This window comes from Rhinopithecus bieti, unplaced genomic scaffold, assembly GCF_001698545.2.
Source record: "Rhinopithecus bieti isolate Rb0 unplaced genomic scaffold, ASM169854v2 scaffold_64250, whole genome shotgun sequence".
NCBI lineage: Eukaryota > Metazoa > Chordata > Mammalia > Primates > Cercopithecidae > Rhinopithecus > Rhinopithecus bieti.
In genome coordinates, this window is record NW_016824178.1 from 25,553 (window position 1) to 45,053 (window position 19,501).

General features: G+C 38.9%; 1 protein-coding gene across 2 annotated transcripts in view; it reads left to right on the forward strand.

The window, feature by feature from the left end:
• SMPX (small muscle protein X-linked) overlaps window positions 1-19,209 on the forward strand; it is a 25,794-nt gene extending 6,585 nt beyond the window's left edge. The window contains exons 3-5 of one of the 2 annotated variants that reach the window (XM_017862186.1): window positions 8,908-8,994; window positions 15,164-15,312; window positions 19,108-19,209. In XM_017862186.1, coding sequence (XP_017717675.1) covers window positions 8,908-8,994; window positions 15,164-15,298 — 222 coding nt within the window. In that variant the 3' untranslated portion in view covers window positions 15,299-15,312; window positions 19,108-19,209. Of the gene's footprint in view, window positions 1-8,907; window positions 8,995-15,163; window positions 15,313-19,107 lie in introns of those variants that run through there. The other variant, XM_017862185.1, reaches the window with a different exon arrangement.
• Window positions 19,210-19,501: the final 292 nt, after the last annotated feature.

Consider the following 19,501-nt stretch of genomic DNA (forward strand, 5'->3'; position numbering starts at 1 on the left):
TCCCAGCACTTTGGGAGGCTGAGGTGGGCGGATCACGAGGTCAGGAGATCAAGACCATCCTGGCTAACACAGTGAAACCCTGTCTCTACTAAAAATACAAAAAATTAGCCAGGCATTGTGGCACATACCTATAGTCCCAGCTACTCAGGAGGCTGAGGCAGGAGAATCGCTTGAACCTGGGAGGCGGAGGTTGCTGTGAGCCGAGATTGTGCCACTGCACTCCAGCCTGGGCAACAGAGTGAGACTCCATCTAAAAAAAAGGAAAAAACAAAAAAACAGCATAGTAAGCACACATTGAGTGTCAACCATTATTAGAATTATTATCATCATTCAGGAATACTTTATGTCAAAGTTGTGAGAAGTAATATCTTTTAATCACTGAATTTGAACCTCTGGAAGTGCTAAACATAAAAATTCCTTTTTATTTTTTCAGGACACAAAACCAGTCTTCTCTCGGGCTGCCTTTTTTCCCTCTTACTTTTAAAACAGAAAGTGTGTTAGTTTTCTTCCTTAATGGTCCCTGGCCTCCCTCAAATCCACACTGAAAATTCACTAGCATTTTATTTACTAATTTTGACCTTGATATATTTTTAGATTTGTAATATTTTAAAAGCTGTGACTGACTGTTCTCAGTAGCCGTTATTATATCGCATTACAAAAGATCCATCCATTCTGCCAACAAAGGCAATACAGCGGTTCTTTATAGATGTGGTATTGCCTCTTTCGATATATTTTATGCCACACAAAAGGCCCAATTTAATGCAGCTTCAAATGAAATATTATTTCTTGTGGGTAAATAGGATCAGCACTAACTGATATTTTCCTATTATCTTTGCATTAACCTTAAGTAGGGTACATGAAATAAAATATGAACATGGTTACACCATACACAATGGTTTATAGTACGGACATTATCTAGGTTAGTCTTGTCTGGAACAAATAGAAGCCCTGATTAATAAGGGACTCTCCTCACTGTAAATACCATTTAAAGCTCTGAAATGTTCTACTCCATATCTTCTAGTCACTTATTTTTATTAGGATTTTATCTCCAATTCAATTCATTTGTTATTTCCTGAGTGCATAATATGTGCCAGGCACTGTGCTAAGTGTAGGGTATACACAAAGATGAATTGATCCCTGATCCATGTGTTTGAGGCGCTCAAGGTCTCCAGTACTTACTAGATGCAAGACTTTGGGAAAGTTATTTAGCCTCTTTGTGCCTCAGTGTCCTCATCTATCAAGAGAAGAATTAGTAACAGTCTTTATCTTATAGGATTACTATGAAGTTTAAATGAATTTAATGCTTGTCAATACTCAGCTCAGTGCCTGGTTCACCATAATTGCTTAATAAATATTAGCTATTATCATCATTCACCACCATCATCTACTTCAACAGCTCCCAAACTATGTTCCTTGGCATACTAGTTTTATGGGATGTTGTTATAGATTAGAGGCTAATATGGTTTAATGTTTGAAAATTTTTCTCAGAGTCCATAACTTGCTAATGGCATCAAGTTATTTCTAAGAGGGCAGAAACATATGCAATGTTTTCTAAACATATTGGACCTTTTCAGTGACTATCTTACAAGATAGTGTTTTGCAGTGCAAACTTCCAGAAACAATGACTTAGATTTCTAGTGTGTCTGGCTTGGGTGAATTTAAGTTACTTTTGACCATAGTTTGAACAGTCAGGCATTTCAGGAGTTGAATTAATGCACCTCCAGACAACATGGAGTCAAACAGTTACAAATCTCTGCAATGTTAGTTCACCTTTAGTCCACCTTTCTGTAAAATGGGGGCAATCATACTACTTAATAGGGTTATTATAATGAATAGACAAAATAATCCATGGCAAGTGCCTGGTTTATAGTATATAAATTCCTTCAGAGATGGGCCTTCTAACTATCCAAATAAGGCATGGAATGGCCTTGGCTTTGTCTTCAACTTATTCCATCTCCTCCATGCACCAGAATAAGAGGGAGGCCAGAACTAGAACCACCCTTACAGGAGGTAGACAGTAGTCTTTCACATCCACACTGAAGAAGAGATGACTTTTGAATTGTAAAGGGATTCTAATCCTACACTTCTCTTTAGTTGTATTAGTTAAATCTCTGCCGGGGCATAAAAATATCCTGAAAGAATCAGTTGATTCTTTCTTAGCCTGGAGAGGGCCTTTGTCCCCTAAGCAGCTGATAAAGTTCTATGCCAGAGGTTGACAAATCTTTTACATAAAGGACCAGATAATAAATATTTTAGGCTTTGTGAGTTGTTTGGTCTGTTCCCACTACTGAGCTCTGCTGTTGTACCACAAAAGCAGCCATAGGCAGTATGTAAATGAATGACTGTGGCTATGTCCCAGTGAAACTTTATTTACAAAATCAGGTGGTGGACTGGATTTGGCCTGTGGGCTATAGATTGCCAACTCCGGTTCTGGTCTCTCCAGGCTGCTTCTTACAACCCCACTGTTGGTGGGAATTGAGCTGCAACCAAGGTAACATCAGCACACTCTGCATATTGGGTCCTCTCCCTCAAATGAAAGAATTTGACATGACAGGTGGTGGGGAAAGCTAGAACTGCTGGAACCTAATCCCATCAGCGATCTGTTTGGTGACTCTAATGAGACCAAGTGACACCAGCCACTGGCAGCACCTGCCTGTCTTTCTTTCTCCTGAACACACCCACTTTGGGAACCACCACAGGCCTCCTTAGGGCCCCAATTCACACAGAGCCAATCTTCTCTGGATTGTCACTGATCCTTTCTCTCCACCGTTAATGAAAGTAAGCTGAGTATTACTTGTCCTCTTCCATGAGATCTGAGAACTTCATGGCTAACCAAAAAAGAGTCCTGTGCCCCAGTCTTAGCTCTACTGTGTAAATTCACACCCCTGGTCCTTGTGATCTTCAAAGGGAGAGGCTTCAGTTAAATGACTTCTAAGTCTCTGTCCAGCTTGTAAGTCTGTGAACTTCTTGAGAATAACTTCTAAGGTTTATTATCAGGATGACAATAATAGTTTCAGTTTATTCAAGGTTTACCATATACCTGGCCCAGTGCAGTGGGATTTCCATGGATCATAATATTAGGTTTAGAAAAGTGAAGTAACTCCCCCAGGATTATACAATTTGTAAGTAGGATAGTCAAGCCCTAACATCAGTTATTCAGTCTGATCCCAAAGCTTGTGTTTGGAACCACTCTGCAATGCTGTCTTTACTTACTGTCCCCACCATTGGCACAGAGAGTAAAGCTGGAGGAGTGGGTGTGGACCATCTTAAGGATAATCATAAGCACCAAGGCTACTTGAGAGGCAATTACCGTTTTATGGACGCTGGGTGCCTCCCTTTTAAAGAACTCAATATTTAGAAACACTGTCGGCATTTCAGTAAAGAAGATAGTCTACACTGATTAAAGTCACCTTAAGAGTAAGTTGCCTTGGAGTTAAAAGTACAAAGTAAAGAGAGGCAATGATAAACATGGTCCTGAAATTCAAACAACCATGGCTAAATCAACTTAAGCCGTTTGTAAAACTAAATCTAACTTATGATACATTTGAAAAAAATTATATGAGTCCTACATCATTAGTGAGTATGTGGCTTCTTAGCATGGGAAGTTTTCTGTTGCTACCCAATCTATGTGTAGAAGAGAAAGAGAATATTCTGACGCTCCATGTTTCAGTACTTCTTTCCTTTCCCCACTAGTTGTCATTGTTCTTCCACTCTTCTTCATCTAGGGCATAATGTGGAAGAAGAAAGCAGTTTCCATGAAAGATGAAAATATTTACAGATAGGCATTAAAGACTCTAAGTGTTTCCTGTGTAGGATTTCCAGTTTAAAAATGATTCCAAATATATGACAATCATTGGTATAGAGGAATAGACTATCACCATCCATTGTTAATCTGATAGATTAAAGCTAAAAATCATAATGATCATACATGCCTTCTTTCAATATTTTATTTAAATTTAAAACATTAAAAATTAACTTTCATTTGCCATTTGTTTTAATGTAGAGACAAGCCCTTTTCTTTGATCATAGATCTACTGTTTCTTACATAAACCACTATAATACATTGTTTATGATTTCCAATGCTGGTTTCTTTTAAGTGTATTAAGAACTGGAATGTAGGAGTCTTACTCTCAAGTGGGTTCAGTATTACCTCCAGCTAATGACCATTGCGGCTCTGCCTAGCTCTATATTTGTGACATGAGGCAAAGCAGTCATACACTTGCAAAAAGATGTCATGTTTTTTTATATTGACATCCAAAAGCACTTCAGAAATACAACCTGCCCCCGACCAATTGTGCACATTATCTTAATAGCTGTACAGTACATTCTTGAAATCTGCCTTTCTCTGGATGATGAGATTACAGTTGAGTCATTCAGGAAATTATTGAAGAGAACAAAAAAGTGTTGAGAACAGAGCAAAAATAAAAACATTTTCAATGTGAAACATCATGGGTGAAGAACACTGGCAAAGTAGAAGTTTCTCAAAATTGTGTTATGTGGGAAAGTTTTCCGTGTTTTGAATCCACTCCACATTTCAAGAATCCCTAAGCAGTTATGCATTCCAGTGATAAAGAATTTTATTTTAAAATAAGTTGACTATATTTTAGTAGGTAGATATGTATGTGTCTCTCATTTTATGTTAATATATCAAACAAGAATCTCATTTTCTAATCTGTTATGAAAAAACAAACCTCTTTCTGAAGTCTTCTGTAAAGATGCTATAAATCTCAAAATGTCATATCTTGCTCCGTTCAGAGAACGACTAAGACTGTGAGAATAGGAAAGAGCAGAAAGAAATAATGCAAAATGCAACCCTGTAGAATTTCCTCTGCCCATACTACAGAAGAATGGCATGGGGGAGGCTATAGATTCTGGCAGGAGCTGCTGGAATCCTTTGAAAAGTAAAGATCGAATCAGTATGGGGTCATCTGAAACAAATAATGCATTGGGAGGAAACTCCAGAAGCCTCTGAACTGTTCAGAAAACTCACAGTGGGTTCAGAAAAGGAGAGACAGAGTGGGGACAAAAAGGGAGGGGGAGATAAGAGAACAATGACTGTGGAAAGCAAAGTTCAATAGGAATTGTCAGTACCCAGCCGGCTGGCAGCTATCAGAATCCAACCCACTGGGGAAAGAAGATGTCATTCCATTGTAAGCCACACAGAAAGGGGTGTGGAGGAAATATTGTTTCCAGAATCCTCTGGGCTTAAAGCCCGGAGCCAAGCAAAGAGAACAATACAAATAATTAAGGGAGTAGTGGAATTAACTTACAGGGAATTCTTTCTACTTTTCTTCACCTAGTGAGATCAAGTGTAGTATTAATTTCACATCAGATAGGTCTTCTATCAGGGAACTGTATCCTATTCTGGCAAAAGATGATCTAGTGGATTTTTTTTTCCATTCCCAACTTGGAGGATGTAACAAATTATATATAGCTTGGGAAAGTGATGCACCAGGTCTGTTCTGCTGCATCAGGGGCGTATTTTTAAATCTCTAAAATGAATAAACCTCAAGGAGGGAAAAGAAATACAAAGGATTGCATTACAAAAGGAAAAAAAGAGACTGCTTCCTTTGCATTTACATAGAATCTGTGGGGAGAAGGAAGCTTAACCTAATATCAACTCTAGGTCATTGATGTTAAACATTTTCTGTTTGTTTATTCTTTCATAAAAGTTTAGCTTGTATTTTAAGCCTATTTTAGTAGCAAATACCATACTCAATTTGTAGGTAGAAAAATTAGTCGCTGAGAAAGTATTTCATTTGTGTTTAAACACAGAGTAAGTCAGTGAAAGAGACAAAATATGACCCAATTTTCTGGCCAATGGAATAAAAACCGAGAGCTACAGATCTACATATTTTCATCAAATTCAAATTATAAGGAATTTTTCTTATGGCTATAATTTATTCTATGACTTGTCACTCAAAGATTACTGCCCTACAATTATACTAATGAAATATCTCTAATCGTCTTGTTAATAGTATAATGCATGCTGCAATTGACAAAGCATGCCTCTTATACTCCCTTATTGGTGCACATTATGATTGAATGTTCGACATATTTTCAGGCTGCTTTGGTTCCTGTCAATATCTGCTGTCAAAAAAAAAAACAAAAAAAAACTCCATTTAGGTTTTTCTGATTTCTTGAGTGATGCTTTTAAAGAAGAAAAAGTGTCAAGTCGGTGAGTTAATGGCTCTTTTCAATGTGGCTTTTCTTTGGTATCTATTATGAAATTATCCATTTTATGTGCCCCTTTTCAAAGGCCACTCTCAAAGGGTAAGTCTCCAATATCAGAGCTGCTTTAGAGAATTTTAGAGCTGATGAGAGCTATTTTTGGCCACGTGAAAAGAGACGGGTTTGAGAGAGTGAGAAGGTCTGTCCCTAAAGTCAGGCAGCTTCCATTTGGAATCTTGCCTTTTCCTGGAACTATATGTATGACCTTGAGAGAATTAGCCTCTCCGAGGATTCATTTCTTCATCAGTAAAATGAAGATGATAATACTAACCTCAAAAGTTTGTTGTGAGGATGCAGGTATTTAAACCCTCCACCTCTGCCTGCTTTGCACTGTAGATATTCTTACAGTACTTCATTTGAAGGAAGGAAGGGTTCCCTGGTTAAGACGTTTGAAAACCATTGGCACAGCCTAACATTCATATTACAAATGGGGACAATGAGACCCAGAGCAATTGTTACTTTTTCAAGCACAGATAACTTGTGGCAACTGCTAGCATTAGGCTCTTTACACTACTGTAAGCCACCCATGAAACATGTAGAGGCCACATGGGGGCGCATCACTAAAATTAATCTCCAAACAGGAAAAGTAGTCATCTCATAACATGCCCTTCACAATATTATATTATTCTGAATGACCTTTACATGTCCCCTTACTAAAAACTACAATCTACTATAGAGCATATATACTTGATTAAATGAGTTAATTTAGCAATCAAGTCTTTCAGAAACAATATGATAACTTGAGCTCACCATTAGGAAGATGCCCCCTGTAGATGCTTAATAAATGGGTTGGGGTAGGGACAATTTAACTAAACTTTTAACTGGTTAACTTTTTCCCCAAATAATCTCTATATTGATTTTTCCTCTCTTTCATCCAAACTGTAGTGATGGAAATAGTCTATTGGTCCAATATGGATTATCTTCTGTATTATTTACACTGTCTTGATCTTCTTTATTCAGGCCCCTATGATATTTCATCCAATCTAAGATGCTGTCAATTGTAAAATACCATTATTTTACATCCTGCCAAAATAAAGCAAATGTGCCAACTAAAATTGTAGGACACTGCTGGTTGTAAGACACATTCTGACCAGAGATATTAAAAGAGATGCATCTTGGAATTCATGGAGTATGGCTCCATATTTGCCACCACATAAGACAAGTCTTTCTCCTCTCTTATGCTCCCTCCTCCTCCCACTCTAGGCCACCTGGTATTTCCATTACACGTAAGAATAGCATAGAAAGCTCAGCCTTAGGTTTTTAAAATGCTTTTCTCTAAAGTTGTGCTGGGTTTATATTTTAACATATGTGGTACATACTGATTAAAAATACTCCTTGGTTTGTTGGTACTAGGAATGGCTCCACAATGATGTACCTCTCTGGTTACTTTCCACGAATACTTTGGATCTATTTCTTTCTGTGGTATCAGCATTATTCTAGTAAGGATGGGGTGTTTTAAAGCTCCTGGGTAGGAAAAGTCACCTCCTGCTCCTGAAGGGAGCACAACACAGACCTGCCATGTTGCATGAACATGGACACTGGATGCTTCCTGTTTCATAGGGTTAATCATTCCCCTGGCAACAGAGCTTGTACCAGGCAGTTCCAAATGGGACTTACCACACTTCCTAATAACTTCCTTTGGTGTGGTGCCAAAATCATACAATCCATGTCATAAGATAAAAAAATATTTTGCTCCTTTTGTTCAGGCATCATTTACATGCATAACATCAAAACGAAATTTCAACTTTCAAGCCCACATATCCAATTACTCATAAGGCAACACTTTATCTTCAGTGGAAAAATATTGTATTCTACTTTAAAATAGTATTTGATGGTTGTTTTATGTGAGTGATAATACTGGTTGAAGACATTTTTGATATGCATTACATATTTTCACCATTTGACATCAAATAAGTATGGGCAAAATTCAAATTTACACATTATCTCACCAAGTTCAAATTACAGTGTCAATATATCCCTACCTAATTTAATGTTTAGAGGATGTCATGAAGGTATTTTATGTTTACCACTGATGGAGATTAGTATGTTATCAACATAAAAAAGAAGAGTCAATGAGTGGTGATACAAAGGGAACTTGGCCAAATACCCTCTTTACTCCTTACTGACTCATACAAGTACATGTTGGGAAGAAGGTAGAAGAGTGTCAATTTCAGAGACTAAGGCAATAAAGTGCAGGACATTATGGAAAGGAGGAGGTAGCTTAGGACGTGTAAATGTCTCCCCTCCCACGTGGTAAATTTGAAGGACTGGAAGGAGGGCTAAGGTGTGGGATGACTTATGCAGATGTTCTTTCCTCCTTGCCTGTCATTATATGTTCCCTCTTTATCCTTGAGAGAGAAAAATAATATGCACCTCAGGAGGGCAACAGCCAGAACAAACTGTCTTCCAATTCTTCCATCCAACAAGAAATTGTAAAATCACTGCACAGACCTAAGCATGTGTAATAAATGAAATCTGTAATAAATGTAATCTGTAATAAATGGAAGTCAAATTTTCCTTTGCATATTTTATGCTGTCATTACAGCAATTTTCCTGAGATAAAAGCTTTGAAGATGTACTTTTCAGATGCATTTTCTTCACAATGATTACTGTCTCAGAATGTCATTGCAATTTCTTACTTTTCTTGAGCTAAACTTACCCCATTTTCTCTTTTAGGCAAATATCAATATTCCAATGGGAGCCTTTCGACCAGGAGCAGGTCAACCCCCCAGAAGAAAAGAATGTACTCCTGAAGTGGAGGAGGTGAGGAAACCTCAGCTCTAAGAACACAGCAATGTTTTTCCTTTCTAAAATCTTCACTAGAGGGGGCAGAGGCAAGGCAAGGGCTGGCTCTCCAGGACAAGGGAGGGGGCAAATGACTGTGTGTCAAGGAATCACATACAGTATGTACGTTTCTTTAGTTGTCTTACTTAGTCAGCCCTGAAATGCACTGCCTCCTCCCTTCCCTTCAGCCAAATTTAAGTACTGTACCTGGCACCATTATTTGAAGGTACTGAGTTTAACTTCCAGTCTGTTGATTGACTGATTATTTGATTGATTGATTGATTGATTGATTGTGTGTACGTGTGTGTGCGCGCACATGTGTGTGGTGGGGAGGATAAAGCCTCTGATAAGTTTTTGGTCTAGCAGTAGTCACTAGATTGGTAAGTTTTCACTTGGGATCATTTATCCAACTGAGCAGGATGTAATAATATTTAGTAGAGCTTCTGATAAGTGGGAATGCAGGAAGTAAGCACATTAAATTATTTGGGGATTCAAATAAACAACAAACAAACAAAAACTCAATCTCTAAATGTTTCCTTTGAAAAGGGTACTTTGCAAGGGAGTCTATCAAGCCTCCATTTCTGTAGTTTACCTCTTTCTAATTCTTTACTTCTCCCCCAAATTCAAGTACCCGGTCTGCTAAATTGGAGGCTACAATTAATAATGAATGCCATAAAAAGGGAAGAGTTTCTTCTTCAGATGTTTTTATTTCTTACCCAATTGTAACTTTTCTGCTGAAACCTGGAAGGTCTGATTCTGAAAAAAGATAGTGAAGGTTTTGGAACATTTTATTAGCACAAGACATGGAAAATGGAATCAAATAAAGCCACAAGGCACAGCAAAATGTATTTCATCTTTTAAAAGGTAAAAGGCTTTTAAACTTTACCAAGTGACATTTTGGTATTTGTCCCAAAAGAATATCTATTACCATTTCAAAGGTTCCTAATAAAACTTTGTTCTGCCTATAACCTTTTTTTCCTGTGAATATTCCTGATGTGGTCCTAAATTAGTGGTTCCAGTCTCCTATCAGTAGAAAGATAATTTTTGAAAGGAAGAGATGGAGTATTTGAGTGATATCATCAAGTGCCGGAATTGCAGCCACTAAGTCACTCTTGATGAATACAAATTTTGAACATACCAGTTGGAAAGACCTGGCCCTACTCTGCTTTTATGGTTACATAATCTCAAGTTCTGGTGCTGTTAACTTTGCCATCAAGTTTACTCATGATCATAAGGTCTCCATCTGGGACTTGGGCCAAGCATTTCAGAGTTTGCGTCTGCAAAATAGGATCCCCTCCATTCCTCAGAGGGTCACTGTGAGGAAAGAGGCATGATATAATGGACATAGCATAGCTTAGTAGGTATTCCATAAACTATTTTTTATCACTTGATATAATTATCCAATTTTCATGAAGCACTCCTGGGCCTATTGTTTTTGCATGTTGTGAGGAAAAGGCATGGGGAGGTAGAAGGGATGGCAGTGGAATTCCTCTATACCTTCATTTATCTGTAATTATATTTTTCTTTGCTTCCTGTGCTTCCTCTTAAACTGTGCCTGTCACTACCATGGCAATCAGTCGGAAGGTAGTTTCACCCACTTTTCTCACTAAATTGACTGATGTAACAGCTGTTTTGGTGGCTCACATTTCATTTTCCACCTGTGGTACAGATGGCCCCTGGTTCTTCTTTGTACAACTGGTACTTTCCTCCACACAAGTGTCTCAGGGGACTGGGGAAGCACTTTGCTCTCTCTTGCCTTGTATCTAATCTGATGGTTGCAGTGCATTCTAAAATAGGTAAGAACTGATACAGCTTGGTTTGTGAACACCTACTTTATAATTAACCACATATACAAATGGCCAACTAGTATTTTTCATAGGATGGAGGGAGTGATGTATTCACAAAGATACAAAGACCCCAGGGATGTTTCTTTTTTCTTTTGTCTTTCTTCCTTTTTTTTTTTGGAGCAACTTACTGCCCAACAGATGGAGTGTGTTTCTTGAACTGTACCATACCTTTCTCATAGGGCTCATTGGGCAGGAGGGTGGAGCTAGGGATGGTATTTCTTTACCATAAAAGCAGAAATAAACTCTCAGGATTTGTGGAGTCTTGGGGAGGGAGTGGGATCTAATGATTCAGTCTCTGGCCTGGACCTCAGATTAAGTTTCTTATGAAGACAACATTGTGAGGGGAGTAGTTAGACAGCTTGGCTTGGCCACAGGGTGGGTTAAACAGGATTTTGTCAATTAGCTTCAGGCCCCAGTCACATTTTAAGGCATAGTTTGAAAGGGAAAATAAAATGTGGATTTGAAACAACATATACATCCACATTTATTATCATTATCTAGTTTGCAAACTTGGAATTGCTTAATTTTGTAGACTTAAAATTGTTCATTGCCTAGCCTTGCATGAGGATAATTACTATATAGAGATCACAACATACCATCTCTGAACAGAACAGATCACCTCTATCACATTCAGTAGGTTCCTCATCTAAACTCAGAAGGATTTTTGATCCTGACACCCTCTCAGATGTGAAGAGGATGTTCCCCAGCAGGAAGCCAGAATGAATCTTTGGCTCTCTGCCAAGGCCTGTGAGCACTGACCCTGTCTTTGGCCCACCTATGCTTCTGGTAAGACCTTTGCTCTGCTCACAGAGCTGGAGTACACCTATCTGCTTGGCCCAGCCACAGATGGGCACCTGCCCAACACTGAGGCCTTACAGCCAAACCTTAATAAACAGGGCTGGTCTTTTGCATAAGACAATCAGCTGCTTGCTTGAAGTGATTTGAAGGGTATTGACAAGCCTCTACTAAGCTTCCCAACTCTCTCTTTTGACTGAAACACTATCATCATTAAGCCACAAAATAGCATGTTGGGATTTTCTGTTAATTATTTCCCTCTCCACCTGGCTCCTTTACAAGATGCAAACATTTAATTCTGGTCTAGCCACTTCCTAGCTGTGTGGCCTTGGGGCAAGTTTCTTAGCCCTTCTGTGCCTGAGTCTCCTCAACTGTAAGACAGGGATGATAATAGTACCAGATTTATATAGTTGAGGTGAGGATTAAATGAGTTAGTACATGTAACTTAGAACAGTTAACAGTGTGCCGTTATTACTAAATCTTTGGTGTTTGAGCATGAATAAGCAGGTCAGATTGTATTGTCCCACACAGGAGAGTTTAGGGAAAAACTCAGTAGGATATCTGGCAATAATGAGGGAGATGAAGGTGTATCACTTGAATATGGTTCACTATTTTGCCAAGTTTTACAAATACTCTGTGACCCCCAATGGAAACATTTCCCTTCACAACAGCCATTCCTGAAACTGAGAATGCTGCTGTAGCTGGTAAGGCTTCTTTTACACTCTCTTTATCTAAGCCAAAGAATGTCTTTCATGTCCCTTCTTCATTCAAATATCCACTTACAAAATTAAAAAAGGACTTATTTAGTAGCTAAATGGGGCCATCTGGAACCCTGTTTGTTTATGCCTTAACTTACTATAATTCTTACAATTACAAATCCATAAAATAAATGGAATCTGATTCCTGTTATGTTTTAAAAGATGAGAGAAGTTTCATTTAAGAAAATGCACCATTAACCCCTTCTTCCTAAGTCAATATCATGTCTAATTACTAAATATATTGAATTATAATTTCTCATTATATGTGACTTTACCAAATCAAGTGGTAAAAGTCTTACGCTGATAAATAAAAAAACACAATGCATTGACGTTTTAATAACTTGAGAGGAAGGTACCTATTAAATATTGTTATTAATCTGCATATGTTCACTTCAAAATTTTTGCATATAAACATGTAAGTACAGACATTGGCTTTAATGTGTTAAATGTGCCAATATAGAACATTTTGATGTTACAAAGTTAGTAAATGTGACTTATCCAGGAACTTAACAGAAGGAATTGGAAACATTTTTCTCTTTCATGCTTCTTTATTAAGATCTACCCACCTAACAGCCGTGGGAACATTTATAAGTGAGGAAACATTTTTCATTTCACCACTACACGTATATAAAACACACACACACACACACACACACACACACACACACACACAGCACTTTATAGCCTTGTTAAAAAATTCTTTCTGAAAGCATAGCAAAGAACATTTTGGAATATCTAGTCCTCCAAGTGGATGCTTTACGGTTTTAATTATTGCTTCTAAATCTACATTTATAAGTGATAAATTTGTATGCATGACAAAAAAAAAAAAAAAAAACAACAGCTGATTCTAGGGCTCTGTACACTGACCCAGGGAAACAATATTTTCCAGATATTTACAGCAGGTATAGTCTACATTGAAATAATTTATCATTTTGTTTGGGCGAAACGTTAGCTATTTCATCAGCACTGTACCAGATCTAAAGAAAATGACTGTAGGAAAAGCCATTAGCCCTTAGTAGAAGAATAGCACCTCAATATTTTATGTCTACTCATCCCCTCTGATAAACAATTTAAAAACATTTCTATAAAGGACGTGTCTACTAAGCAATTTGTTAGAGTTTGGGCAAGCTTGAATACTTTCTTCCTTTAGGTTCTAACCAATTTGAGAACTAGACATAGGATCCAGACAGGGATTAACACACACCATCAGCTTTAATACCCAAATGACAGGGCTGCTGGTGGGGGTTGAGGGTAAGGGTGGGGTGGAGGCGGGGCATAGAGCATAGGGCCCACCCTCTCTGGTGAGAGGCAAACATGCAGTTACTTATTTCTTTTCCCGGGAATTGTATTGGTTCACCCAGTTGTTGGCCAAGCAGATGGAGCTCTCCGCCAGCCTGTGTTAGTTTGGGTCCTTCAGGAAACTGACCCAAAGATATTTGCTGGGGAAAACATTTGTAAGGGAAAATGGGAGGGAGCTGCATGAGGCTGGGAGGGAGAGAGGGATAGAGGGTTGGGTGGAAGCATCTCAGACTTCAGTGCTGTACTGAGGCAAGTTCTCCAGGTGAAGTAGCTCCGTAGAGGAGTCCCAAGTCTCCCAGGAATGGGCCCGCCTTAGAATTCCTGTCGCACTCACTCATTGGCTACAAGCAGCCGTGGGAAGTGTGACCTCAGCTTGGTGATGGATGGCTGGATTTCAATGTGAAGCAGCTGGAGCCGTCATTCAATTATCCTCTCTGCAGTAAACTGATCCGAGAGGCGCGTTCTCAAGGCTGCCACGGTGATCAAATGTTCTCCAACACCTTTCCCTGGGGCCACAGAGAACAATCCTCCCCTATCCACCACCTCTAGCAATTAGAAGGAAGGGGCTAATAATCAACTTTTTTTCTGTATACAGGAGTTGAAGTTCTCGGAGCCACACACAGCAACTGATCTTGTTTTATAGTTACCATTATATGTGTGTTTGGTGTATGCACATAGAGGCATAGATTTTCATTATGGTACATTCTTGGGATTGATCTAATTAAACAACAGTCAACAAGTATGCACGCGCATCTCTGTGCCAGACATTGGAAATGCCACAAAAAAGGATAGGATGTGGGTCCTGCCCTAAAGCTGCAACAAAAATATAACATTCAATGAAAGGAAATTTAAAATACTTCCCAAAGCAGGAGAGAGCTGGGCTTCCTCTGCCGCTCTCTCTTGTGGTGCCCATATTCAAAAAGGTTTTGCTTACGTTTGTTTCAGTTTGTTTATGCATCCCAAAGATGTTATTTGAACAAAGACTGGCAGCCACTACACCCCAAACAAAACAGGAAGCTCCTGTACTAAATTATTGTTAGAGCCTGCTATGCTCTAACATTGTACAAATCTTTGCTGTCAGGCATATTATAATTGTATGATTATAAATTAAAGTCAATCTTGTAAGATGCTTCTCTTGGAAACACAAATCCTTTGAACTAGTGGTAATTTTTGTTAGTTATCAGAAGTTGAATGTACTCTAGTGTTTCCTAAGTTATGTGGAAATTACTTGTTTTCTTCTTCCAACTTTATTCCACACTTCACAACAAACTTTAGGAGATTGTATTGAAACTCTAAGTCTGTCTCAACAACACAAGGGACAGTCACTCTGCTAGAAACACACTTTGACATCATTGTTGCTTTAATTTTTTTTTTTCTGGTTCATACTCATGGTCGAAAGAGATCAAATGTCTTTTTTGGTGAGTTGGATTTCTTCTCCTTTCTCTTCAGGGTGTTCCTCCCACCTCAGATGAGGAGAAGAAGCCAATTCCAGGAGCAAAGAAACTTCCAGGACCTGCAGTCAATCTATCGGAAATCCAGAATATTAAAAGTGAACTAAAATATGTCCCCAAAGCTGAACAGTAGTTGGAATAAAAAAGGTGAGTGAGAAACTATCTTCTTTGTCTCAAAAAGGCCTCTGTAAAATGATTTAAGGAAGCCTTCCACTGAAGAAATCTGGAAAATTCTACAAGAGTTCATTAAATACCAGGGGCCTTCAATTTAAGTCAGTATTTCTGGTGCAGTTTTCTGGTAAAGCCAAGTTTTTGGGCCTGTCTTATTCCATCACCAGTCATAGATCCATTGAGGATGTTAGCCTGCCATTCTCTTTCTGATCATCCTTCTTAGTTGTGGAAGGATGAAGTTGGGAGAGGAAAGATGCTTGGGAAAAGGCCTTGAGGTTTTGATCTTGAGGTCCAGGGAGCCCTCCCTCACTTCATGCTTCAGTTTCCTCACCCAGGTATCACAAAAAGCAACAAGCTATTCATGAGCTAGAGGATCAGAGGATCAAGGAACTGAACAAGTTTGGGAGTATAAAGAGGCAGAGACCCAGGAGTTCAGTCCTTTAATCAAGTAACCCAGGTTTGTGTAAGGCAGACCAAGAGGATGCCATAAGGACTCTAGGTGTGGATGAGATTAAGGGTAGGCTCAAAACTTGCATGCTGCCTTACAAGGCACTGCAAGCAGGGCTTGTGATCTTATTTTCATTTTAATTGCATCTGTTCAGTAATGATCCCCTGGTGAGGGTTCAGAAAACCCTCCACCTGGCTCCTGTGGATTGGTATGGGAATTCTGCCAGCAGGGGAGTGTGGAATTGGCCCAAGTCATCACTCTTTCTCCTAGGAGACCCTGGGAGCAAATCTACCCTTTTCCAACATTACTAAGCCCACAATGTACAATCTATTCCATTTCTTAAGCAGAAATTTAAGTCTAGAGGAGAGGAATCTGTATTGGGAACATAAAACAGGTTTTTATCTGGTTGATTGTCCATTCATTCATTTAGTCACTCACCCATTTATTCAATCAATATTTATTGAGTGTTCATTACATGCTGAACACTAGAAACATTTATTCATCTCTTACCATGAGCAAGATACTATGTGAAGAGCATTACGTCCATTGTTTCTTTTAAGCCTCATGATACCCAATTATTGCTCTCATTCTTGAGATGAGTCTTAGAGAGACTGAGTTTCCCCATCTATCATGTATTCTAAAAATGGAGTCTGCCTTCAAAGTTAGTGCTATCACCTACTTGTTATATTGCTTCAATCCCTTCCTCCCACCACACCTTACAGATGGATTGCACGCTTCCTGTTGGTGTTGGGGTGAAATCTTCTGACTGGATGGCAGAGGCAAGCAGTGGGGCAGATAGGGCCCCGCTGTATCTTCTCCTCTAGACAGAATAAGGAACAGAATGTTCTGTGAGACAGTCCAATGCATTGTGGCAGTGTTATTTGTGTCACTTACACTGACTTACTTGGATGTTTGCAAGTTAGTTCTGCCGAAAGGTTTCTTTATAGTTAGAGAAAGTGAGGAGCCATTTTGAGTTAAAATAAAAGAACAGTAACCGGTGTTTTCAGCACAGTTACATAAAAGAACACAGGAGTAAGAGTAAAACAGAGTGGATCTATGACCATAGATTGAATCCCAGGAACCTGGATGGGGACAAATTGATGTGAGCAGGAACTAACCTGACACGTGGCTACATGTACTTGTTACTACTGATGACAGAATGGAACAAATTGATGAGTGAGTATCACATTCAGTCCTGCTTGTGTTGCCAAGTCGAGATGAAATATTTCAATGTGGAGGATGAAGTTTCAGAACTTCCTTGTTAGAAAGCCTGGAGAGGGGAACTTAACTTTTTGTCATATTGATTATCATCACCCAACCAAGGCTGTTCATTTGGACACATGATTTTTTAATACAAACTTTAAAGGTTTTTTACTTTTATGAAATCCATGTTGACCTAAATTTAACCTCAGTTCCAGTTTCAGAAGAATTCGGTTTTGAAGACTCAGAGGAATGCTGTTTTAAAATGAGCTTAGAGAGGATCTTGCAGTGTTACTCAGCAGTGGGGTTGATTCAGTAGCCTTGGCTGTGTGATTACAGGGAACAAGGAAGAATAACAACTCAATCAAATATTGAAAATGTACCAGAATATCCAGAACACATTTTTGTTACTTTATTTTCTCAGAGAAGACTTTAATGATTCTTCTCTCCTTAACAAATTCTAATGCAAAACCACTCAGAGAGACCTATTTTTCCTTATTCTCACAGTAATGTGAAAATCTAAGTTGTCAGGGTAATCGATCTGAATTCCAAATGAGTACAGTCATTGTTTTAAGCCAAGGAATGATCTTTACTTTTTGTAGCAAGCTGTTTTGCTTTTGACTTATTTTTCTCCTGCAAATATGTCAGAGATTTCGAGACTTCAGTAGTCATAGTCTGTGGTTGCAGAAGGAGAACATTTCTTAACATTGATTGATTCAGTGAACTCATAAGCAGTAAATACCCTGGACCAGCCATCACTTAACTCTTCACCGGTTGGATTGATTATTTTTCTTCTTGGGTCACCAATTTGTCACCCACCCTCACCCTGTGTTGTCCAGTTATTCGATCAAACAGATCATTGGTTTGAAGATTGAATAAGTCCATCATGTCCATAGTGTCAAACGCAGTGAAAACCATAAGGCTCAAGGTCCACATAATACTATAACTATTACAGTACTTCAGACATATAAGACAGGTTAGCATCTCATTTTAGCCAAGATCAGTGCCTCCTTTTATGTGGGATTTCAAATTCTTTCCATGCCCTGTGTCATGGATAGAATTGTTAACAGAAATCAATTAAAAACATTACAGAACAAGAATCAGAAAGGCCAGTGACTACCCCATTGGGCACCAGAAACGGTGGCTTATGGGAAAGGACTTGGGGCCTAGATCCAAACTGGAACCAGACCAGGCAATATAGAGACAGCACATACCAAGTCAAAGCCAAAAGACACAGGAGTGTCCCAAATGGGGCCTCAGTCCAGGCTGGAACTGGCATGGGACAGGGAAGGTAGGATGTTCAGCCATATAAATTTTGGAATCGTCCTGGCTGTGATTTAAGGTAGCCAGATGGTGACTTAAGAAAGTCCAAGAACCAGATGAAAAGGAAGGACCAGTGGCAAAATCTAGAAACCAGGTGTCCTCCAATACTTCCAATCCTGCTTGTTTGCTGCATTATCAGGAATCCCGCAGGGCCACTATCAGAAGCCAGTGTCAACTTGTTTGCTTACAGTTGTAGCAGATACCACCTCAGGCTTCATGGAAAAAGGTCTGGGGAACCTGCAGAACTGCTCTGGGCTGGTGTCCGAACAGACTCTGTGTCCATTTCTGTTTGCTCCCAACCCTTAGATCAGAGCATAGGTACTCAGTAAATAACCCTTGAAACTAGCTTCTATACCATGAGCACTTTCTTCTTTCTGTAGTAAAATGTATAGATATAAAACTTGGTCCCTGCTCTCAGGATACTTAAGTCTTGATGGAAAGATAAAATACTTCAAAAGGTAGCTAACAATTCAAGAATTAGATAGCGGCTTAATTATTAAAGATATCCCAAGGCTGTTTATGACCCACTAACAACTAGGCAGTAGAGATAATGTTATGACTTTTGAGGGGCTAAGGTATGATTTGGGGTCAGGGATAATTTCAAAGAGGCAGTGGGAATGGAATGGTTTAAATAGAGGCTCAGAGATCACCTCTGGACATATGGAGCGTTCAGGGTATTGTTAATAATTAGACCAGCCTAGTGAGACCAAAGAGTTCCTCTAGGCACTACGTCTTAAACTTTTGGAGCATAACAAAATAAAACCCACAGCCCGCCTACACCATCTCATCTCTTTTTCCAGTGGTAAAAGAATTCAGTGATATCAAAGAATTGAAGAGGAACAAAATAAGTATCAAAATGGTAATGATGCATCAATTATAAGAAAAAGAAATGATTAACAGAGGTAAAACCTAAGAATAATTCTACAATGATGCTGATGAGCACCAAGAAAGTTGCAATTGAAAGCCTTGGGACTGATGAAGCTCTAAAAAGAAATTCTCATTCTGAAGTTGCAGGAATCCCTTCTCTCTCTGTTGGACATTTCAGCATGGCCACATGTGTGGCAGTCAGACTTCATGATTATATACTAAACTAGGGTTTTAGAAAAATGCAAAATTTTAGTGATTCTCGATAGCTCACTTAGCAGGTTTTGGTTGTGTATAGAAGTGAAAATCTATGGAATTAATCCCCATTCG